Genomic DNA, 26,864 nt, shown 5'->3' with positions numbered 1-26,864 from the left:
TTAACGAGCATTCAATTTTCTAAAATAAAAATTTATTTCTTAAAATACAAAATTAAACAAAGTGACAGAATTAAAATTAACTTACAGTATATGAATTCCAAGACTATCCTAAATTGTACGATCAATTTTACATTAATCAAAAAATTGTCCAAAGGTATTCTGAATGAAGGTTTTAATATATTTAGGTGCTAATGTGCTAGCACCACTGAAGAATCACAGTTCTAAATCCAAATGGTTTTACTTCAAGGCAATCCTGTGAAAGTAAAATATCACTTAAGTCCTTGAAAGTTTCACATAATCTGAATGAATTATTTAAATATTTAGGTCCTTAAATAAATTCACATAATACAATAGGTATTTAGTTTAAATTAAATGTTTTCCACTCTCCTATTCCAAAGAACAATATTATGAATAAACCAGTATTTCCTCTCTCTCTCTCTTACAAAACTGGCATAACTGAAGAATAATCTATGTGGCACTTGTATTCTCTATATATAGTCTCAATATGCACACCAAATCAACAAAATCTGAAGCACTTAAAGATACTCAAACAATTTCAATCCTACTATTGAAAAAAACTAACCGTCATGTTCTGACCTTCACAAACTATAAAACCAATCAGTATTTAGGTCATGCATGATAACTCTAAATGACAAATGAACTACTAGTTTCATGTGATGTTACATGACCTTTATTCACTAAATGCATGGCATATTTGACTGAAATAGTTGTTGACTTGACACTGGCAATTTGCCTTTACTCATGAATGAAAATTCTATAATAGTACACATGTACTTTACTACAGTACTAGCCAGCCACTGAATTTAAAGAATTTAATTATAAATTTCATAAACCCAAATGACTGAAATAAAACTATATTATAAATTTAATAGAATATACAGATATCCAGAAGATATCCTTTGCATTTTGTTTTCTGTTCAAAAGTTGTGAAATGAAGTTTGTGTTCAATGTAAAATAGCTAAAAATTGTGCCTATATATAGGAGTTTCCTACAAAGAGCATGACTATATATAATAAGGTCACTGACAACTCAGAATTGAAATCAATGGCAGGTAGGCATCATTAAATGCTCACGTTGATGATTTTGGATTATTTTCTTTGACAAGAAAAAAAAAAATGGGATGGAATAGTTTTAATACATAGTAGTTGTTGTAGGGTTTATGGCCTTTTTTCAGCACAAGATAGGTATACATGGCGGCCAGTATAATTGGTGGAGGAAGAATCCTGGAAAACCCCAGGAAGAACCACCGGCCCACTAGAAGCTACTGGCAGGCTTTCTCATGTACCAACGTTAGCCGAGCCTGAGACTCGAACTAGCGCAGACAGAGGTGAGATAGCAATGATCCGTAACGGTGAGCGGTTTAGACCACTCGGCTCCTCAGGGCCCCCTGATACATAGTAACTTTTTAACCAAGAAGTAAAGCCAGTTTTTATATGCAGTTTTAGAGCAACAAATAAAGCAAGCCATTTGTTGTGTGATCGGATCATGGGTGTAATCTCAAAGCATTGCAGAGTGAAAGCTTACATTATAAGTCTCTCTCTCTCTCTCTCTTTCTCTCACATAAAAAAGATAATAAAAGGATGAACCTTCTTTCCATTTATTTTAATATAGAGATGAAATCTGGGATGACATCAGTATATATTTATTATATTCGATAATATTATTGCTGCAAATTGTGCAGTTCTAACAAAAGGGTTTTCATTCTTTTTAATTATGAAGGATATTAAGTGGAAGAAAAGTGATAATTTTGAGCATCAATAAGACAGAAGTCTCCACAATAAAAATTGTTAGTTGCATCAGTTTATGTTGAGTATAATAAATAGCATGAGAGCCATTACAGTTGTTCTTGTTTTGCAAAGAGTACCGTTAATCCCAGGAAAACCTTTTTTAGGGAAAACTAAATGCTCTTCAGTTTTTTTCAAATAATACTCCCTTTTAGTCTCTATTCATTTCTAATAAGTTTCTGAGTCAACTTTAAAAAAAATCCTAATAGAAACTAAAAAAATGTATTAAGTAATCAAATTTAATTCCAAGAAAATTATAAAGTATGAGAAACATTTAGTGAACGGTAATACTTGACATTAAAATGTAGCACAACTCCATTTTGATAAGTTTTGAAATACAAAAGATTTTTATTTTTTAGGTATAATTTACATCAAATGAATTAATGTCTTCATCTCTAAAATAAAATACTAAATATATTAAAATATAATTTAATATAATTTAAAAGGACATTAAACTGATGTTTTTCTATCTTTTACAAACTGCATCTGCTTCACACACCCAGACTAACTTCTTGTCCTACCCGTAAAACCTAGAGTTGAACTGGTAAACTAGAGTTCTTAGTGAGCAGGAGCTTACAAGATAACCTCCACTTATTTGTATCTTTAAGAGTGGTCAACCAACCACAGAATGTAGGTCTCACTAACCCAGTTCTAATATCTGACATAAGTAATTTCACATATGCACTTCAAATTATGTTGGTGGGTAAAATGCTGACATAAGTTTTAATTTTAATATGTACACAATTTGTATTAAGTGTTGAAAATCCATGGTAACCTAGTTTTAATGTAACATAGTTTTATTTTAAAAGGTATTCTTAGTGTAATAGTCACTCTAATAGGTGCCATAATTTTACAACAGGCATCTTTTTTAAGAAGTATTCAGAATCCTGGAAACATGCAAAATTCTTTAAATTTAATATGCATTCTAGGTACACTTTTTACACCAATAAATGAAGAGGTATTGGAATTATGGCATTGCCAAGAAATAGTTGTCATCATTTTTTAAAATAATAAATAGTACCGGTAGGTCAAAGTGACCCAGTGTTGGTGAGTGACACATATAATAATAATAATAATGAGTACCCTATATTTAGACAATATCACATGGCATGCTACGGACAAAAATGTCTTCATGGTTTATACACTGTTCCATCAAGTTATGGACAAAAGAATAAAAACTAGTAGACATGAACATTTTGATGTATTGATTCTTTCATGAAAACACTGATAAAAAATATTCCAGTGTTTAAATAAGTAATATGAATGTATGTACGTGTATGCTATATCACTGCAATACGAATGTATGGACGTGTATACTATGTCACTGCAATACGAATGTATGGACGTGTATACTATATCACTGCAATACGAATGTATGTACGTGTATGCTATGTCACTGCAATACGAATGTATGGACGTGTATGCTATGTCACTGCAATACGAATGTATGGACGTGTAATAATAATAATAATAATGAGGACTTTGTATAGTGCCTAATCTTTAGAAGCTCTAAGCGCTTTACAACATTAGACAACACCTGTAAGATAAAAAACATGTAATGATCTGATTACAAAAGCAAACACCATGAAATTAGAAAACATAAAAAAACATGCTGAGAATATTTAAGGTAGGAAACATTATTAGGTCTTTAAGTTTGTTCTTGCAAAATAAGTGAGTTTTGAAAGCACTCTTGAATGGGATCACTGTGTCTTTGTGTCTAAGTTCAGTGGGCAATTCATTCCACGTTGCTGGGCCCTGGTATGCAAAAGAACGATGTCCATATGACTTTGTTTTCATAGTGGGAATAATGAGTATACAATTGTCAGAAGAGGAGCGTAAATATCTTGCTGGTGTGATATCCATCCCATCCCAAGAGATATCAAAAACAGTAAGCTTAATATCAATAGATGTAGTAGTATAAAACAAATGTAGCTCAAACTGGGAAGATGGACTTATTTTTGTATAGCCACTTTGAAACATATGCCACATTGACCTAATTTTATTTTGAATCATGCCCATCATAAGTTGTACTCTATGTGGATGTTTGGTTACATCTTGCTATGCATTAGCATTATAGCATGGATAAAAAAACTTAACCAACTGTTAATAAACTCTGGAAAGTGTGGTACAGTGATCCAGTTTTGTGCATAACATATATTCATTCCAATATGCAAGATTATGTAAATATGTTTTAATGTAGGAGTTAGCCCAGACTGGAAGGATGAAAAAAAGTGTAAGCAATTTTATTATGTCCTGGAATTTGGTAACTGCAGTCTTGCACTGGCAAGCAACACACACACCATTCCAGTGGCCTAGTGATTAGAGCATCCGCCTCGGATGCAGGAGGTCATGGGTTCAATCCATGGCTGATTCATATTAAAGACTTACAAAAATGGTACTAACAGCTGCCTCGCTTGGCACTCAGCTTCAAGATGTTAGTGTTAGGACTGGTCGGCCAGGTGTCAAGATAATGTGACTGGGTGGGACATCATGCTACATGTCTGCGGCATGATGCCCCATTGCTAGACATCACTATAAACTGCCACATTGCAGACATCGTAGCAATATGACTGAAAAATTGTTAAAGCTAAGTTAAAAATCAAAATCACATCACATCATAGCAAGCAACACACATCAATCCTTTAGATCCAGTTTGATTGCAGTATGTGAAAAGATAGTGCAAGTAGTGCTCTGACACAATTTTAACCATTGTTTTGATTCTCAAAAAATCCTGGAAAGTAGGTCATAGAGACCTAATTTTTGTGCACAACACATGCTTCCCCATAATCACCCATAGTGCAGGTTTAATTTTAATAAATAAACAGTATAGGAGTTACAGCATGGACAAGAAAGACAGACAGGTGGACAAGGAAATTCCATATGCTGCTTACTTTTTGATATAAAAGTATAAGGAGGAATATTCTAAACAGGAGGCTATTGTTAAATAGTTGTCTCCTTTTAAAATGATAAAGTGAACTGTATAAAGTTTAACAAAACATACTAATAAAAAAAATATATAATATAATAGGCTCAAGTTAGCATGAGATGATTCACTAGGTTTAGATGAAACTAAAAGTTCAAAAAAATAATGTCAATTTGCAAGTTAAACTAGGTTATGGGATTTTTTTGCATGGGGAGAGGGGTTGTCGACTTTCTGGGCCCCAAACAGCTTGAAAAATATTCTTCCTCTGATTTGCACACAAAAAGAACTTGATATATCCTTTATTTAAAAAAATAAATTATTGTGATGTAATTTTTTTATAGAAATTCTATCTTGAAAAAAATCCTCTACCCACCCCACACACACAAGAAACAGCTTGTGTAGAATTTTAAAAATTCTTTTATTCAAAAGATCTGATTTACACTGTCATAGTACTTTTAAAAATACTGAAATATGCTTCCACATGGTTGATGGCTTCTATCAAAGATACAAGAAGCAGCACGACTACAACATGTCAGATAAACATTTCCTGAAAGCTTGATGACATTAAATGCAGTTATTTTGGAAAAGAAAATGTTTTTTAACTGGCTGTCACAGAGATCAAGAGACACACATTTGTTTGTAAATCATGTCATGATAAATATTTCATCCAGTTCTTGGATAATAAGATGTGAGTAACTGGCTTTTCTCCCTGGTTGCCATGAAAGTTGAGTGGTTGCCATGAAAGCCATCCAAAACTAAACTTGCTTGAAAGTATTCCTTCAAAGTATGATCCAATAGGATTCTTTCTTTAGATGTCAAAATATATTTTGATCTGGTTGTATGGGAAATTAAGATTCTTTCACTCTCTAAGTTCATATAGGATCAAATATAAATGAATAATGTATGATACTGTTTGAGTCATGTGCCGCTTTCTATGAAGCTCGTCCAAGCAGTTGAAATGCTCGCCATATTGTTAGCCTATTTCACCAACACATTCATGGGAGGAATTATCTAGTACCTAAGTTTTTGTCATACTAAACTTAACAGAAAGTTATTTTAAAAAATAAATCTTCAGATCAGTGTTGCATGGGCTGATACTCAAAACACCCACTAATTTCACATCAGTATTGCGTGGGCTGATACTCAAAACACCCACTAATCTCACATCAGTATTGCATGGGTTGATACTCAAAACACCCACTAATTTCACATCAGTATTGCGTGGGCTGATACTCAAAACACCCACTAATTTCACATCAGTATTGCATGGGTTGATACTCAAAACACCCACTAATTTCACATCAGTATTGCGTGGGCTGATACTCAAAACACCCACTAATTTCACATCAGTATTGCATGGGTTGATACTTAAAACACCACTAATCTCACATCAGTATTGCATGGGTTGATGGATACAGCATATAAAATACCCCTCAAAAAGTCTGCAACTCTTTGATCTTGAAGGTGGCACCAAAACAATGAGATGTGACTTGAGGTTTTAAGTACCAAGATCACCACACAGCTCATTATATAGCCATTTTGTAACCTTTTCCCCCCCAGTGATCTTGACCTTAGAGCTAAAAACTTGCCAGCTGCATGAAAGGGAGTGAAGCTGGACAATTTCATCAAACTACCATAAGCGATAGCCTGGATAAAGAAACAGTCCACTACTTCCCTTGATTTTGACCTTAATTTTGGGGGGCAGAGGATATGTCTATAAATATATGAGACACTATCAGATTCAGATATATTAAAGGCTAAAGTTTAATAAAAATATTTTCATTGGTTCAAATGTTAAACCTGTACATGGACAGAGATAATTATTTATATATTCCCTCACTGCGACCTCAACCTTGAGATTAAAGTCATGGCTATAGTAATTGTGACACACCTTATAGGTATGATGTGTAAATGGTTCAAGTTTAACAGACAATTTGTTATTCAAATAATTACATTTCCCCTTGCCTTGCTGTAAATTTAATCCTGTAGCAATGGGTATGTATATTGTATGCGACACACAGTCTAGTCATGATTTACACATTGGCAGAGCTTAATGAAAATCTCTGCAGCTGTTACAAAGTCATGGACTTGACAAGTAAATTTTAACAGAAGGATGGTGAGATAATGCATCCCAATTCAAGATGGTTATAATCAAATACATCAATATTTATATCATAATTTAACATGACACTCAAGTTACACGTTACACCACAAGTGAAATGACAGCAACATACTCTAGTCATTATATATCAGTATGCATACATTCTTCAAATAATCTTAAATAGCACTTGAGCCACTGAGTTCCTTGGCCTTCATGTTTGAACTATGAAAGTGGTATAAGAAACAATGTCAGGATATCATGGATGTGAGCATATTCAGTTTTTTCTCTCTATATATGTGTGTTTAGTTCAAGCCTTGGCAAGAAAAATGTGTACACTGGCATGTGATCATAACCATGAGAGTAAGATTATGATAGTCAGAACAAAGTCTAGACAAAATTGTTTAATGTTTGATCATACTACTTTAAATGGTTTGAAGTTACATCAAAGACACTACAAGTAAGCTTGAGATGATTGTAACATTAACTTTTCAGATACATACATAATAGTGAAATATTCAAAATATATTGTTTCATTACCTAAACAGCTTCTGAATGAAAGCCCAACAATGAAAAATGACACTGATCTTGAAAATTTGATCCACACAGTGTGTCACATGATAGGGCCTTAGATCTTGAAAATTTGATTCACATAGTGTCACATGATAGGGCCTTAGATCTTGAAAATTTGATCCACATAGTGTGTCACATGATAGGGCCTTAGATCTTGAAAATTTGATCCACATAGTGTGTTACATGATAGGGCCGTAGGTCATGAAAATACAGAGTTTCACTAAACTATTAATATCCTTGAGAATTTCTGAGCTAGAGTCCAGATACAAGAATAGATCATGTTGATCCATGAGCTAAACCTTGATGACAATACTATGAAAAATATATGGCATATTAATCAATTATGATTTAAACATAATCAATTATAATACTTTCAATTGCTTCAGCCTTAAAGTCCTAGTACAAAAAGTGAGTAAGTTTAGATCTGACTGCAGGAACCATGCAATTGTTATACATGATTGGTACAAGATTCACCCTTGACCTATGAATTTACAAGGCAAAACATTTCATTTCATTATCTGTAATAAAATAACAGATTTTGAATTACAGATTAGACACACAAAAAATGATCTGGACCTGAGACATGGCCTTAACCCTTTACCTCATAGAGTATCTGGCTTTTTAGGCCTTTGATACACGTGTAGCAAAGTTACCCAGTGCAGTGTGCTATAAATAGAATAGCTGTTACATACCAATAGGACAGACTGGAAAATATGAGACAGAGTAGTATAAACATATTTCAAACTAACTTTTAATAGTTTTCCTCTTCCTGTACGTATTTGTCATGTATGGAAAACTTTTAGAGGAAAAGTTGATCTATACTGCAGTGTAAATATTATTGTAAAAAATTTGTAATATGCTTTCAAAACACCAGATAGTTAGCTGAGAAGAGCTGTGTGCATGCAACTTTATTTTCTTTACACTGAATTTTCTTTGCCATTTAAACTGCATTTGTTTTGTTACTTTATGTTTATAACTAATGTACAATATATATATATATATATATATATATATATAAACACAATATGATATATTAATACTAAAGTTTCTCATTTCTGTAACTTAAGAGTATAGAACATAGCAATGCACAACTTATGTATGAAATGGAAGACATCTGGTGTTGACAATTCACACAAAATAAAGATCATCATATGAGTTGGTAACAGAGCTTTAACTTGTATATTATAATTTATAATTATTTTATAGTACTTTATTTATTAATTTTAAATTGACCATTAATGAACTTAACTGCAGTAAATTACTATTTAAATATAACAAGAATGAAAATACAAACAGATTATACATAAACCAAATGTACTAGAACAAAAATGCAAACAAATAAAAATATAAACAGACAAACAGAATTAAAATTTATTAACAAATACCTAACAAATAACAAGTGGTAACAGGAAGACAATTAATTAGAAATATATAATTAAAAATTTAAATGACCAACATATAACAGGAGAATGAAAATAAAAAAAATATAAAGCAGATAGAGATCTAAACTGTATTTATCACTATTGTGTAAACAGTAAATTAAATAAACAAACTTTTATGACTAAGATCATCAATCTAAACTGTATTTATCGTTATCGTGTAAAGGATAAATTAAATAAATTAACTTTTATGACTATAAGATTATTAATCTAAACTGTATCACTATTGTGTAAACGGTAAATTAAATAAATAATCTTTTATGACTAAGATCATTAATCTAAACTGTATTTATCGCTATTGTGTAAAGGGTAAATTAAATAAATAAACTTTTACGACTAAAATCATCAATCTAAACTGTATTTATCACTAATGTGTAAAGGGTAAATTAAATAAATTAACTTTTATGACTAAGATCATTAATCTAAGCTGTATTTATCGCTATTGTGTAAAGGGTAAATTAAATAAATTAACTTTTATGACTATAAGATCATCAATCTCAACTGTATTTATCACTATTGTGTACAGGATAAATTAAATAAATTAACTTTTATGACGATAAGATCATCAATCTAAACTGTATTTATCACTATTGTGTAAAGGATAAATTAAATAAATTAACTTTAATGACTAAGATCATCAATCTAAACTGTATTTATCACTATTGTGTAAAGGGTAAATTAAATAAATTAACTTTTATGACTATAAGATCATCAGTTGAAGTAAGAAAGCGCAATAAAGCCCTATACAACTTCATATTTCAAAAAAACAATTTAAGAAACTAAATAGCCACTATGTGTAATGCATCAATTATTTCTCGAATAAACTGAAAGTTATTTCAGAAAAGGTATGTGCTCATACAGTGTGAATATCAACAAACTGCAAAATACTTGAACAAAACAAATTTATTTACACATATTTAAAATACAAAATTCACAAATTGTGAAATCTGGTGTGGCACCCATCCCTGCACAGATGCACACCACATACTGAGCATCCATACACAATTTCTCGCTTTACTTGTAAGTGCTTCAAGTGATAGCGACAGCGTCTTTTAGGTTCAAAGATGCGTACATTAATGTGACCCATGATGTTTTTAACTTCTACCAGCCCTGGACGATCAATTTCCAACCCAGATCTTTTATGCTTGCTGTACCCCCCTATCATCTAAAGTCAAGATGGGAGTAGTGCTTTTTGGTTTGGCGTTTGGAGGCACAGCGATACAAGATGAAGGCATTTACAATGGCACTATTCAGATTGGTGCATAAAAGTGCTAAGTGACAACATCAAGTCAGAAAGTATAGCTATACCATGTTTTCTATTACTTTCTTCAAAGGTTTGTGTGTTAAAGCTCCAAGCAATTATAGTAATATTCACTTCTGACTGTGAAATGAGAACCAACAAAATGGTAAATCTAAAAACCTTTGTCTTATACATATAGGTAATTTAGTGTTACCAATTTTCCTACCAGTAATTATATCAGTTTCAGAGTTACAAACAGCAAACTAAAAGTAAATGTAACCTTCATCGGTGATCTGGACCTTTAAGAAAGGACAGCAATAAGCCCACTAGTTCTGATGGGTAAATTTACAAAACATCATCAAGCCAATAGGTCCATTTAAGTAAACCTTCCAAGCAGAATAAAATGGGACGATTTTGTACAAAATTACACAAGTTTTTATTAACAATGATTCCAATTTTTTTTTTGTAAGTATGTGAACAGTGTCACTTGTAAAGTTTTCACTGTATGATTGCTTGGGTAAACAACAAATTCAACGTAATCCAAAGTGAGATACAGACTAAAGACTAAAATAAGGTAGATGACATGGCATTGCCTATAACCATATTTTCAATCCTTGCCTCCAAGGGTATGGCCTGATCCAGGGGCATATGCTTCAATACTATAAATCCATATTTCTCTTTACATGTCCAGTTAGTGTAATATATATATATATATATATATATATATATATATATATATATATATATATATATATATATATATATATATACACACATTTCCCCTTGTTTCTATTATATGTATATATAATTGTTGGGTGGGGACTTTTTACAGTCTCCAAGTCATGAGCCAGAGTAAAGTTCCCCAACCCCTGGGTCTGTGCTGGATATATGACAAATTCTATCTCCCCTTGCCCTTCCTACTTCTAAAGTACAGTATGTCAGTATGTACCTGCTTATAAGATGAGCACAACTGCAAACTGCTAGCAGATCTGGTTCTGTGCAGCTTGTTAGGAGTAATGAGCAGAACAGATATCCGTAACATCCCTTACATAGACAAATTAAATTTTAGATTACAGCAGAGTTGATCCAATTTTTCTAGTAAATTCAAATTAAATTACATGTAGGGTTACCATATATAGTCACTTACAAGACAAGTCCAACTGCAAACTGCACAGAACTAGATCTGCCATCGCATAATAAACTGGCAGTTTCCAATCTGTGATATAAGGGCAATGATACAACAGGTAGTATTCTAGCGAAAACCTAATGTCAATATGAATTGCCCTTCATGATCAGTTATGTAGCAATAAGATTTTCAAGATGGCTGCTGTGATGGTCATACAGGAAGTCAGACCAGCACCATTTTCATGTTTTACCAACTAGACAACATACGAGGTCTTGTTGTGAAAATCCCATTTTCAAGATGGCTGCTGCAGAAAGCTATACTGATGTCTAAGCAAACTCAAAAGAAATGAAATCTTCCTTGCCATACATGTGACTTTACCCTCAAAAATATCTTGCACCAGATGTAATCAAAGTCTTCGCAGTCCAACTCGACTGACAACCACAAACCTTTCAGTGCAAAAAACATAATTTTAAGATGAATATTCATTGTCATCTATGTGCTTTTTTTTCACTTTTAACGATTTTGTCCACTGCTCATGCCAACAACCTTGTGGTTGGACATACACTAAAGAAAAGTTCCCTGTATATTTTTCTTTCTTTTTCCATGGCAAAAAAGGATACCCAGGGTTGGCACATGGGGTCAAAATATGGAGGGAAACCAGGCAAAACATTGCAGGAAACCCATGATCCACCACTCAAGATGCAACAATGCATCACCCCATTCAAATTTTCTGAAATATATCCCATAAATGCTTTTATACAGATTGTTTCATGACTACAACAATTAAATGTCCTAAGCATTGATATTCTTAAATATTACCTTATCTCTTGTTTCCCAAACTTTTCTCTTCAGATCTTCCAGCATCTCAGTGGAATGTTCACTCTCAGCAGAGTATTTAATCACATGCTTTGTATCTCCTTTCTTTTTACCCTCCTCTCTCTTAGCTTCATCAAATGACTGAAAGATGCATATGGCTATCAGAACGGTCAATGCTCTTTGTGGAAGGGTAGACAACTTTTATCAAGGTCATAATACACATGCTTTGAGATTGGACCACTGGTTAGATTATCATTCTAAACATTTCCATATTTCAATTAATACTTATGATTTACATGGTGCACTAAAAAAAAATTTCCCTAGGTACTTGCCTGTATTTAACTTTTTTTGGGACTGGATAAAAGTATCCTATGCCAACCAGATGCCAACTGAAAACAATATTAGATTATAAATTTCTGCATCAATTCTAGTATCACAAACTAAGTTCAAGAGTAATGATTATCTGTGATGAAATGTTCTTAAAGGAAATAAAACAAGAATAAAATCTAATCAAATCAAATTAATCTGTTTATTAATATTTTGGTCTCGTTTGGAATGGTACTGTATAAACTCACTTATAAAATGAATCCATCTGCAAACAATATAGACCCTGATCTGCCATTGCATCATGAACTGGCATATCATGGTCTATGTTGTTAAAATTAATAAGTAGTAATGTAAGGTATATATTTAAAAGATATTTATTGAATATAATTTGATAATTAAATGCCCTGGCAAAGATAAATCATAAGTTGCTGGGGTTTTTTCAAACTACCAGTAGTTCATTGAACACAGATGCTCCACTACATGGCTCAAAATATGACCTGAACACAAAACTTTTTTTAAAAGTCTGACAGATGAATGGACAGACAGACAAAGGTAAAACTATATGCCCTAACAATGTCATGATGGGCATAAAAATGAACATGAATAATCTTCTTAAAAGTACTTAATTATAGATATATTGCTGTCCTATCTATTATAGATAATTCTGATGCAGTTTTAAGTAGCACGTCTGCTCCTCGACACTGTGAAAATACATACAATGATAAACTTATATTCCCTGCTTCCTTGCAATTTACCTTATCTCTAAAGTAGATACAAGCTGGAAGTTTTCCTGGATTGTTTAGATGTCCATGAAGAAACTCTAGTTCTGTAACACTTTTGTCTCTCACTTCATTCAGCCAGGGATATCGACCCACAGCATTATCAAAGTTCTGCTGAAGTACTTTGTCTTCAGCACCATGCCATCCATATCTCTGAAATGTAAATGTTCACGAGTCTTTGCTAAAACATTGATATCAGCAAATTTGCAAATGTTTTGTCAGTAAATAAGTCAGCAGGCTAGGGAATTAGAGTGAGACTTGTCAGTAAAGGACACTCTTGTTATGTTTTCTCAGTCAGTAATAAGTCAGCAGGTTAGGAGATCACAGTGAGACTTGTCAGTAAATGACATTCCTGTCACATGTTTTGTCCAATTCCAATGATAAGGACTTTCAGTGTTTTCTCCAGGCTGCAACCTAGCAGCACAGTAAAATTTGAAAGGGCATATGTAAGCATTAGCACCTAACATGATATTGTTTGCATGATTGTACTATGTGTCTTGGCAAGGCAGTTCCACTAAGTCATCAAGGCCCTTGACATTGCAAACTCTAATTTATATGGACTAGCTGAAAAGCATTAAAGAACATCTGACTTTTTCATCCTAATTCCAAGTCAGTGAAGATGATAACAATTAATGTTCCAATGCAAGTTAATGTACTATTGTTTAAAGTCACATGATATGAATGAATTCAGACTAATGATTATGACTGTTCTGCGTAAATAAAGTATAAAACACTGGAATAATAATACTGCTAATGATTCCAAATAAAAATGCTGACTTTAAATTGACTGAAATAAGGAGCAGTCTAAATGAAAGCACCCATGATGAAATCACATATGCAGGCACTGTTATTTGAACTCTTGCTGTAGAATTATTTTAAATTAGTTAAAACAGGATACCAATTTATCGAGTAAACTATGTTTCTTTGATAATACTTACCCAATCATAATACCTTAAGAGCACGCACTACCTCACAAATATAGCCATCACAGGCTAAATTTTTATCAATGAAAGCTAAAAGTTGACTGCCTACATAGATGGCAGACAGAGTGATAACCCTTACCCTGGAAAGGCCATTTCCAGTTCCCTAAGGCAAAGGACCTGCCTCTGTACACCAAGATATAGCTTTAGGAAAACAGGAAACATTTTCTCCTGCAAATCCAGTAGAAATCATGCCACATTCTTAAAAGCTGCCAAACAATCCAAGAAGTTAATCTGTTGCACTGCAGTGATAGGCCTGAGACACTAGCGAAAGCTGACTCTATCCCATGGCTTGTATAAAATCAGCTGGGAACAGTTTTACTTCAATACATCACTTGTTGCAACTTCCCTAGCTTCATGAGTCAAAATGCATGCAAAATTCATTTGATCCTGGGTTAATTCTCTGTATGCAGAATGGATAACCCATGTTATCCAGGACAAAAGAGCCTGCACTGAGATAGATCTTCCTCTTCATAGTGGCTTGATTCTTTTCAGCGCTTGAAAGCTCTTACTGGGTCTTGTCAATAACCTTGAGTTGAAGGGTCCAGGCTAGAAAGAGGCTTGCCCATGAGTGAGAACATGTACTTGGCAATGAATGCAGAGGCTCTCATGTGTGATACTTACCCAAAATCAACCAACAAAGCATGCATTTTGCTGATTCTGCCTGTTTTAACTAAGATGAGTATAAAGTGGGTCTTATACAAGAGTTGTACCAATTTAGTTCTAGCGAGCAGTACAAATGGTACCTGGGGACCCGAGTGGACGAGTGGTCTAAAGCGCTCTCCATTACAGATCTCTGCCATTTCACCTCTGTATACGTGGGTTTGAGTCTCCAATTCGGCTAATGTGGATATGTGAGAAAGCTTGCCAGTAGCTTCTCGTGGGTCAGTGGTTCTTTCCAGGGTTTTCCCGGGTTCTTCCTCCACCATTAATGCTGGCTGCCATGTATAGCCTATCGTGTGCTGAAAAATGGCGTTAAATCCTACAACAACAACAACAATGGTACCTTATTCAGTCAGGTTAGAATCAAAGAGAGATTCCATTCAGTGCAGAAGGCAATTAACTTTGTGCACCTGAAATCAAAATCTGACAGATGATCAGAAAGATCTTTGTTTTGTCCTATACTCCTCTCTTCCATGATTATGTTATGTGTCAGAGATTGTAGATCAGTAGCCTTTCGTTGTGAAAGGAGTTAACAGTTTTTCTTCAGATAGTCCAAGAAGCAAGCAAGCTATCTGGGTATTGATACCTTAAGTGGATATATGTGTTCATACATGCACCGTTATGAGAAAATTCTCCATTTCCCCTTGTAGGTACTCAAAATTAAGGGCCTTCTTGCTCAAGAGAGTCTATCCAGCACCTCTTGTGAGAACTGTTTGTTCTTGAGGGCTTGTTTAATATGATCCTGAGGTGCAGGTTCAACAGCTTTGGATTCGGATGAAATGCCTGCCATTGTGATTGCTTAATCGTACGAGGAAATATTTCAATTTTTCTTGTGATTTCTACTGCTAGATTTATTGGTTCATTTATCTATTATTTTTCTCACCTCGGGGAGCAATCAAGATGAGGTGACATTTCAGTTCTCTTGCTTTCTGTAGCACCTTTGGAATCAGTGGTGTTGGAGGGTCAACATTAGTGCTGACTGCCTAGTCCTTCCAATCAGGTACTGGTAAGACAAAAGTTGAAGGTCTTGCATAACCATTGTTGCAATTAGGTTCACCCATGGTCAATCCCAGCAGGTACATAATTAAGCAACTGAAAGCTACAGGATCAGTTAACCATTCCATTTATTTTAGGTCATTCCATTCTGACAGACTGCAAGTCCACTAAAATGTTCAGTCTGTCTGGAATATGATTAACTTGTACATGAATACGTAAACTGATAAACCATCATCACAAACCAGAAAGCAGAAGTCAAGGGATCTAGTTCCTCTTTTCGTTCTGAGATACTTCTCCCAGTAGTGGCTGTGTAATTGGGAGATTTGTTCCTTCAGTAGACTGCTTATGTGTTTCCTTCACCTGCCATTGAAACGGAGGTTATAAGAGAATGAATGTGATTTTAACTTGGCTTTATAAGCATCTCTTTCAACCAATAGTAATAAATTTAGAACCTGTGCCAATGGAGAGACAGACTCCAACACAAGTCCAATGGAAATCATGGTGTTTTCTGTTTTCTGTTTGTTTGAAGTCTGCCACCAAGTCCAACATGGAGCCTACTACCAGGACATTCTGTAATAAATGTTGTGTCATTAAAGGATTTTCAGTCCATTTATAATGAGGAGGGTTTTGACATTCCCTGGCTTGCAATGTCTCTGTCTACTGCAGGGGTGTCTATGTGAAACACTGGTGTGTGTATGTTTTATAAAATCTCGTACTAAATTTTATGGTAGGCATCATTGTGGAAAGACTAATAAGTCATCCACTTGACTATACTGCATCTTCGCTAGCCAAGGTTCCAATAACCCTGTCTACACCTTGACAGATCGAACAGCTATAGCATGTTTTTTGTCCTAGCGACATCTATTGGATTTCATGTGTTGCCTCCCTTAGTATGTAATGCCAACTAACCAATAGCATTGTGCATTGTACATTGGCTGAAAACAGTGGTGGCAACTGACCTAAAAAGGATACTTTGTAAGTTTAACATCAGAAGTATGACTATGTACCATAAGAAAGCCATTACAGGTCTATTTGAGCGAAAGGTATTTGTGCAAACACAGACCAGCACTGGAAAAGTGCTTATTCATCAGTCTATTCAAGTTGTGTGTTCCCTTTGGCTTGATCACGCAGGAACAGTGTTCAAAATTGAACAACTTAATTTTGATTGGATGTGGTGGCTTGCCGTCGCATCCAATGAAATTCACAGACCCGAAGCACAGAAATATCTGCTCAATATGCCAAGGTGTAGATAGCACATAGGGTAATTGGAACCTTGGCTAGTGAAAATGACTATACTGTGGTAGCAACTTGAACACTGATTCATCTTTCTTGATTAGCAAGTCAACAGATGCCAGAACTGTGGACCAAGCTGTTCATGGAGAAGGAGAAGTACCAAACTCTGGTGGTAAAAAGAAAAAGACTTCTTTGATTAATGACTGGAAGACAGAGTCTTCTGTTATCATTGCTAGTTCTAGCAAAGATGATGGAGCTGATGAGCATGCTTTGTCTTCTATACATCATCATCATCATCATCATCATCATCAGTCTCATGACCTAGTGTGGTCATTGAGGCACTGTGCTGCTGAACATCTGACCAGTTCCCTCCACTTGTCTCGATCATGTGCCAATGCCTGTGTCTCCGCAAAACTTTTCCTGGTCCATTCTGTGATGTTGTCAGTCCACTTTTTTCTCTGTCTACCTCTCCTTCTGCCACCCTGGATGCTGCTCTGTAGTACTGTTGTGGATAGACTGTTGGCTCTAGTGACATGGCCATACCATTTCAGCTTTCTCTTTTTGACAGTGGTGAGGAGGTCCTCATATTGGCCTATTCGCGCCTGATGGTGTTACGCACTTCTTCATTTGTGATGTGGTCCATGTAAGAGATGCCAAGGATGGTTCTATATAGGAATGCGGCAATGCCAAAACTTGTTTTACCCATATAACTGGTAAAGACTGTCTAAAGTAACAGCAAACTATACTCAGTCTAGTAGATTGAGATAGGCTGCATTCCAGACAATTACTAATCAAGTTTTCCTTCTGAGTGATCAGGCATGTGAACAAGTTGATTCCACATCAATATGGGTAATGTGGCACTCAAAAGGGCATAGAGTGCACCGAGTATAAATATGATCAAAATATTGTACCATCACGAATGTACAGGTACGAAAGATGAAGTCTTCAAAGCCTTGACCAATGTAAGTTGGGAGTATTTTCAATGTGGAGTTTCAAACTTCTCAACTGGAATATTCAACAACCCTGTTTGAATCTAGAAATACTACTCCTGCCTAAGTGACTGTACCCAAACAGTTTCAGCAATCCAACGGCCACATCATCAACACATAAACAAGGTACAGTATCCACAGCAGATGTTCTACCTGGACAGAGATTCGATCTACCTTTGAAAACCTTTGTCATAAGTTGTCAATTGATTAAAGGACCTGGGAAGAAGGAACTGCTAAGCAACATGATAGCATCAATTACTGGAACTGAATCCTGGCTAGACAAATTTAAAGCCTGTTGTCTGCTGAGGTTTTCCCAGTTATCTTCAAAGTGTAGCGCAAAGATCAAACAGCTGGTAGACAAGGGTGCAGTGTGTTTGTACTGGTTTTGGATTAGTACTTGAGCTGTGAACCCAAAGAGTTCATTGGAGATAGTAACTGTGAGATGGTATGGATCAAACTCAAGGTGAATGGGGCATCAGATCTCTACAATGGATCCTTCTACAAAACTACCATCCAAAACTGACCCCAGCTGCTTAGAGCAACTCCAGATGTGTCTGTCATGGATTCCTCAGGGTGCACACCTATATCTGAGAGGCAACTTTAACATCCCAGGCACTGAATGGAAAAGCAAGAGCCTGGTGCCACATGCTACAAAGAGCCCCCAGTGCCAACAGCTACTAATGGTTACCAAAGATGCCTACCTGGAGCAAGTTTCTGATGCACCTACAAGAATCAAATAATCTTCATCAAATACCTTTGACCTCTTCTTCACTATCAACAGGACATTGATCAATAAATATGAAGTAATCCTAGGTACTGGGGACCATAATGCAGTCTTTATTGAGTCTACCTTATGCCAATGAAAGTAAAGAAGCCTCATCATCATGTTTACCTATACAAGAAAACAGACAACAATCAAATTCATGAAAAGCTAAGATTCTACTAGGAACCATTCATAAAAAGAGATGAGAAAATTCTCTACAAACACAACACAGGAAAGCTTCAAGAGGAAACTTAAGATATGGATGAACAAATATATCCCTTCTAAGCTAATTTCTGGAAATAAAATCAGCAAGATTTGGATAGATAAATCTGTGAAATCACAACAACAAAACAATACAACAAACTCTTTGCTTGACAGAAAGCTACAGGGAAGGCTAAAGACAGGTGCTTGTATCTAGAATCCAACACTAAAGTCCAGAAACTAGAATGGCAAGCATACTAGAAATACCTAGAGAACCTCATACAAGTTGGAGTCCCAGAACAAGAACACCAACCCAACAAACAAAAGCAGTCCTGGAACTACATCAAACTGTCTCTTAAAAAAGACAGCTGTGGTTTATCCCCACTGAAAGAACAGGGGAAGCTTCACTCAGAAGCAAAGGACAGGGCCAATATAATGAATAGGCAATATCAATATGTCTTCCCCACCATGCCAGGTATAACATTCACCACTGAGGGTGTAGGCAGCTTACTAAGGCAGCTAAACCCACAGAAGGCATCCATAATCTGACCTTATTCCTGAAAGAACTTGCAGAACAATGTGCTCCATTTTTGTGCCATATATTTCAGAAGTGCCTCTCAACCTGATTATTAAAAGCAGCGTGGAAAACTGCTAACGTGACAGCCATATTCAAGAATGGGAAAAGATACAAGGCTGGCAATTACCACCCTGTCTCCTTAACATATATCTGTTGTAAGCAGCTAGAGCACATCAGAGTTAACAACATGATGCAACACCTGGATGAACATCATATCCTTACAGACCATCAGAATGGCTTCTACACCAGAAGGAGCTGTAAGATTCAGCTACTAAAAATGGTGGATGAGCTATCCAGTGACCTAGACAGAGGGAAACAGAACAACCTTAAGGTCCTCAACTTCAGTAAGGCATTTGATCGTGTCCCCTATAAATGATTTCTTCGGAGATTGGACAACTATGTTATTCTGGTAACACTATGTTATGGATTATGGACTTGCTGATAGACAGGTCACAGAGAGTTACAGTTGATGAAGCAACATCTGTTCCAGTCACCAGCTGTGTGCCTGAAGGCAGTATGCTGTCACCCAGCCACTTCCTGGTCTTCATTAATGACCTTCGACCTATCGTTCTGCTCAACACAAGGTTGTTTGCATATGAATTTCACAGTCTATCAACATATCAATGGTGAGATCCTCAACAAAGACCTGATTAAATTGGCAGAGTGGCAGAAATTATGGGGTATGGCCTTCCAGCTCAAGAAATGATGCATCCTTAGAGTATACAGGAAGAAGTCTCCAATCATCTCCAGCTATATGCCCAAGGGGCACATTCTTAATGCAGAGGATGTTATAAAGTACCTAGAGTGGATATATCCAAGGACCTGTCATGGAAACACCATATTGACAGGATAGTTAAGAAAGGGAACAGTATCCATGGGTTTCACTGAAGCAACCTTTGAATCAGTAATGAGCGAATACACAGCAAAATTATCTCTTGTGAGACCAGGCCTTGAATACCATGGATCAGATACACACACTGGAGATGATACAGTAAAGGACTGCTAGATATATTATGAATCAGTATTGGAATACTAGCAACATCGTTCCAATGCTTGAACACTGGAATCCAAAAGACCAAGGCACAGTCAGCTATCCTTTATAAGATACAAGCTTGTAAACAGTCCCACCAGTCAATATCTGACTCTTGCTGTCAAGCAGAACTAAAAATATCAGCGCATATCTACCTTTACAAACAGGTGTAAGTTCAGTTTCTTCCCCTGAATCATTGGCACTTGGAATTCCTTACCATTTATCGTTGTAGAAGCTCCTAGCTTGGTATCCTTCAAGCAGGGGCTATCTGAACTCACCTGTTCTATGCTGTAAGCCATCTACAAGTAGGATCTAATGATTCCCAAAGATATGCCAGTAGAAGTACACCAACTTCTCTGTGGCGATGGTAGCTTGGCAAAACTTTCCTGACTTCTTCCTTTACTAATTACTATTTCTATCTGTCCTAACACTCTGCTCATTCTTCTTTCTCCTGTGCACCAGCATCATGTAATAGTCAAGGGTGACAGCAACAACATACCATAGAGATACAGAGTATTTTGTGGCACTATGCAACTGTACTAAGTATGTTGATCCATACAAGCATGCTGGTGTTCTGGTAGGCATATTCCCTCCTTTAACAGTAGATTCAAGTTTGGCATTGACCTGTTGCATTCAGATACATATGGCAGAGTCCATTTATGGTGGAAAAGTGCCATTTTATCTCTCATGAAGCTGTCTAGTTCTTTATGAAGTGATGGGTTTGGAATACTTGATCCACAGAATGGTCCCAACATTCATGTGAGAGATTATCTAAGTTGGCTTTACTTGATCTTAATCTCACTCGTATGTATTCAGTAGAGTCCGAGTGACCATTAAACCCATGTGGTATCACGCCTATTGGTTCAACCAAATGTGATCTGTCAAGTTGAGGCAGCAAAGGACTGCCAGGGTCATAGCTGTCACTGAAAGGGATATCCTGGATTGCTTCCTGGCTAGTAAGCCTTCTGGATTATTATACCCCTCCAACAGGAAGTTATTGACCAAAGTGGTGTCAGCATAAACACTAATAGCATCCTTGTCTCTCTGAGTGTGTTTTGGTGCTTTCCCTTTCTGTTCAGAAAGTGCTCGTAGTACTGAGGCACACTTTCTTTCAGTCTGGCCATTACATACATTACAGTCTGGCCATTGCATAAATTACAGTCTGGCCATTGCATACATTACAGTCTGGCTATTGCATACATTACAGTCTGGCTATTGCATACATTACAGTCTGGCCACTGTATACTTACAGTCTAGCCATTGCATACATTACAGTCTGGCCACTGCATGCTTACAGTCTGGCCATTGCATACATTACAGTCTGGCCATTACATACATTACAGTCTGGCCATTGCATACTTACAGTCTGGCCATTGCATACATTACAGTCTGGCCATTGTATACATTACAGTCTGGCCACTGCATACATTACAGTCTGGCTATTGCATACATTACAGTCTGGCCACTGCATACTTACAGTCTAGCCATTGCATACATTACAGTCTGGCCACTGCATACTTACAGTCTGGCAATTGCATACATTACAGTCTGGCCATTGCATACATTACAGCAATCCATGCATGCTAGTCATGTACTATGGTTGTAGTCCACCACTTTCCAGTCTTTACATTATTTGTACTTAGTTCTGCCAATGGTCTAAAATCTATAAGATGAAACATAAAGCAGATAATTTATACTTGTGTAACCAGCCATGGACTTAAGAGCTGATGGTACTAGGCAACAAGTACAAAGTGGACATTAAACATATGATCTGATTTAAGCTTACCTGTAAAACAAGGTTCAGTAGTCTGCCTAAACATGTAAAGTAAATGAAGCATCACTTTTAATAACTATGCAGTGGGCGTTATGACTGTAAACTATCTATAGAAAACTAACATGTATATATCTCACTGAAGCAGAAATAATATAGCAATACATGCAGTATCCACTAAAATAACCACTGCACCCCAAAAATGTCTATAGCACAAAATTTACTTGCACAACAAAATAAAGCTATTAAACATATCACCAGTGCCCTAAGGCAAGATAACGCACTAGCAACCCATGAAGGTAAGTCCCAAAAGGTACATATGTATATGTTTGAGACAAAGTTTTAATTCTACAGTCAACCGAAAGACTCTGTTGTCAAAAGAAAGAAGCATGAAAAAGATGGACATACACAAGTTTTAATTCTACAGTCAACCAAAAGACTCTGTTGTCAAAAGAAAGGAGCATGAAAAAGATGGACATACACATGGAGTATACTTCATTGCGAAAAGAAACTCCTCCAACTTGTTCAAAAGTTGAATTTCTCTTTTCTCAAAATTCCTAAAGATGGTTTGTAAGATCTCTCATCAAGATAGACTGTGCTCTTTGACAAAAGGGTAAGAAGTAACTGGAGTATTCATGGGATTGGTATTAATCCCTGTACCAAGGAGACATCAGTCTGACTGGCACACATATGGGCAGAAAATAATTAGCTTTGACAGCTAAAAATTTAATCCTGGGAGGGTTGGATCTGTGAGGGAGGGTTTAACATCAGGTAATGTTTTTGAGGAATAAATGCTACTATGAGATTAATGCAGTAAGTAAAAGGGGTTGAATGTGGATGTTCTTGGCAATGTAATACTAGGTGATGAAATGATAGGAATGGAGAAGGGTCCCATATATAGGACCCATTTTCTTGCAAAGGTGGAGAAAACACTGGCTTTTCCAAGCAGGGATCACATACCTGGTCCATCAAATGTCAAACTGGTGGAATAAACTCTGATTTCTTCCAAGAAAGACTAGTCTGTGTTATCTATTTAATACTCTTCAAACAAGAAAATAATTATATTTGTGGATTCACATCAATTCTTATGTATAGTTTGTGAAAACTAACTGATGATCAAGAGTTCATGCCTGTTATAAATTTGAAAGGAAACTCCTTATCAGTTTTTTTTAATGTGTGAGACAGAATAAAATTGCTGGAGAACTTTCACAAGTCTAATGTCAATTAAGTTTCGACATATTGTTCATTCTGTCAAATGCTACATCAGAGGGATTATGGCTCTCCAATTATATATATATATGTATGTAGTTGTTGTAGTCGTAGGGTTTAATGCCATTTTTCAGCACAAGGTAGGCTATACATGGCGGCCAGTATAACTGGTGGAGGAAGAACCCTGGAAAACCCAGGGAAGAACCACCGACCCATGAGAAGCTACTGGCAGGCTTTCCAACGTACCCATGCTAGCCGAGCCTTGGACTCGAACCCACACAGATATATATATATATATATATATATATATATATATATATATATATATATATATATATATATATATATATATATATATAAAACAGTGTTTCCCTTTACCCTCATTTGTGCTTCAGAGACCCCCCAAATTTTAATTTGCCTCCCCCCCACCCCAGTTTTGATGCCAAAGTTTGTTTTTACTCAGACTGACTCCCAATTTTCTGACAACAATGGGATTTTTTTTTTACTGTCAATCACCCCTAGGGGATACACTTTTATATATATGTATTATGCTTCAATATTTATGTTCATCAGGACAAAAAAGGAAAATGTGTCTATGAAATTATAGCCAACAGTTCATTTTACTCCAAAGCCAACAAAATATATTCAGATATATTAATGAAATTGTTTTCCATAAAGCATATCATGGTACACTTTATAAAATGTAACAGTGGAAGTCTTGTCTCCCATTTTGAAGTGCTAGAGATTTGTTAGTGCGAGAGAAAATGAACACTGCTAAAGGCTTCTGCATATCCTTGAAATAAATCAGTTTTGATTCCAAATACATCCTGGAAATAAATCAGTATTGATTCCTCTATATCTTGGAAATAAATCAGTTTTGATTCCAGTACGTCCTGGAAATAAATCAGTGTTGATTCCAATATGTCCTTAAAATAAATCAGAGGCCGAGTGGTCCAAAGTGCTCTGCGTTACGGATCACTGCCATCTCACCTCTGTCTGCATGGGTTTGAGTCTCGGATTCAGCCAATGTGGGTATGTGAGAAAGCTTGCCAGTAGCTTCTCGTGGGTCGGTGCAGGTTCTTTCTGGGGTTTTCCTGGGTTCTTCCTCCACCATTAATACTGGCCACCATTTATAGCCTATCATGTGCTGAAAGATGGTGTTAAACCCTACAACAACAACAACAACTATATCTTGGAAATAAGTTAGTTTTAATTCAAATAAATCCTGGAAATAAATCAGTGTTGATTCCACTATATCTTGGAAATAAGTCAGTTTTAATTCCAGTACATCTTGGAAATAAATCAGTGTTGATTCCACTATATCTTGGAAATAAGTCAGTTTTAATTCAAATACATCCTGGAAATAAGTCAGTGTTGATTCCAATATGTCCTTAAAATAAATTTGTTTTGATTCCACTACATCTTGGAAATAAGTCAGTTTTATTTCCAATACATCCTGGATAAAAATTAGTTCTGATTCCAATACATTTTCCAATACATCATGCGAAAAAATCAGTTTCCAATTCCACATTATGTAAATAAATCAGTTTTGATTCTAATACATCGTGGAAATAAATCAGTTCTAATTCCAATACATTATGTAAATAAATCAATTTTGATTCCAATACATCCTGGAATAAATCAGTTTTTATTCCAATATATGTTAAATCCAAGATAAAATATGATGACAGCAACAAGGAATATAGAAAATAAGTAGACATCAGACAATCAAAACTGACATTGACAACAGAATGTCCTACTCAAGTAACCTCAGTCAAAGACAGAAAAAACAGCAAAGTTGGAGGTATCCTATAAAAAAAATGTTAAGACAACACATACTTTCCTGGTTTTCATTTTCTATAACTGCAATATGTGCAGTTTAATAACAAAAAGCAATCATAAGTAGTTATACCTGGCCAAAAAATCCTACAAACATGTCTGATCTGTCTAATTCCCGAAGGCAGATGTTGATGACCTGCGCATTTTCAGATGATTCTGCTGTTATTCCCCATCTCATGTCCACCGCCACAAACTGCAGACCTTTAGAATTACAGAGGTGATGGATTTGTGGAAAATATTTGCGTGTCAGTTCCTCTCTTTCCTCTTCCATTCCATTAAATGGTGAAGAAAAGAAAATTCTGCATGTTCTTGGGTCCTTTAACTTGGCCATCATGGCAATCTGACTCCAAACAATCACTTTTGATTATTTACAGGAGATGCGATTCAGGGGACAGCTGAAAATAGAATTTTAATAAAGAGTGATAGCATGATCTGAATAATAACTTATTTATAATTTTTGAAAAAAAGATTTTATTTAATTTATAATGTTCTGTCAAGGAATCCCTGCATTTACACAATATTCAAGCAGTCAATACATTTACCCAAGTTGTGGACAGATTAATGGACTGTTTATTAAAGTACAGTATTTTTGGTTAGCATGCTTGTTGTTATAAACTTCAAAGCCTTACATGTATTTGCATTTCTTGTCATACTTTATGTGTGTTGTCCAGTTAAGGATCAGTACTATGAGGTACAAGTACTCTAAAATATTTGACATGGTTAACATTTTTCAATATACTATGTAATAATAATAATAATAATAATAATAATTGTAATAAGCACGATTTGAATGAGAAATCAATAAATCCAAATTTTATTTGGCGGGACCCTAACATACAAAATTTTACATTTCTTACTGGACGAACGCAACATTTTTACACACTGGTCCATACACAAGAAACTTGAATTAAGTCGGTACAGTAGTCTTGGCAACATAAACAACTCAATTTGTAACGCAGTGAGCCTTTTATTTTTACCAACGCAAAGATAAACAGCATCTACCTAATGTCATGAAACCACATCTCTTGAACACTTCACAGCCTGAAAAAATTATTGACTAAACTGATCTCACATTCTAGATGTATTCGGCCAAGTACCAAAAATTAATTACGGTACACTCCGATTATAATGCGACTTGTTTACAATTTGCACTTCCGGGTCATACTAAAGTGGTTCCAGGTTAGGAGCCGATACTGAGATGGACCCCCAGTTCAATCATAGCTAATTTAAATGGAGTAGAGGTTTTCTTTTGCTTTACCTTTCGTTGTGAAATATTACGAAATGTAACTTATTTTCTTTTGTTCACCGTGTAATAAATTATGAATCAATCATTCTTTGGGAAACAACCAATCTTTTATTCTGACCCGGAAATGAAACCCTCAGTCACGCTAAGGACCCCAAAATAGGCACAAAAAAAAAAACAACACAGAAACACAAAATGCCCCAAAAACACGCTCAGCTACCCAGTATACATTTACAGAAATAAC

At 35.5% G+C, this 26,864-nt stretch overlaps 1 protein-coding gene across 1 annotated transcript in view; it reads right to left on the bottom strand.

The window, feature by feature from the left end:
• The window catches only part of LOC149808149 (TPR repeat-containing protein DDB_G0287407-like), a 131,406-nt gene extending 104,905 nt beyond the window's left edge, over positions 1 to 26,501 (bottom strand). The window contains exons 1-4 of the mRNA XM_089973878.1: positions 26,380 to 26,501; positions 25,451 to 25,772; positions 13,103 to 13,279; positions 12,024 to 12,161 (exon numbers count right to left, since the gene is read on the bottom strand). Coding sequence (XP_089830004.1) covers positions 12,024 to 12,161; positions 13,103 to 13,279; positions 25,451 to 25,711 — 576 coding nt within the window. The 5' untranslated portion in view covers positions 25,712 to 25,772; positions 26,380 to 26,501. The remainder of the gene's footprint in view (positions 1 to 12,023; positions 12,162 to 13,102; positions 13,280 to 25,450; positions 25,773 to 26,379) is intronic.
• Positions 26,502 to 26,864: the final 363 nt, after the last annotated feature.

Source organism: Sinohyriopsis cumingii, chromosome 1 (genome assembly GCF_028554795.1).
Source record: "Sinohyriopsis cumingii isolate HCF-2022 chromosome 1, ASM2855479v2, whole genome shotgun sequence".
Classification (NCBI taxonomy): Eukaryota; Metazoa; Mollusca; class Bivalvia; order Unionida; family Unionidae; genus Sinohyriopsis; species Sinohyriopsis cumingii.
The sequence above is the reverse complement of the archived record's forward strand: the minus strand, read 5'-3'. Positions and strand labels throughout refer to the sequence as shown.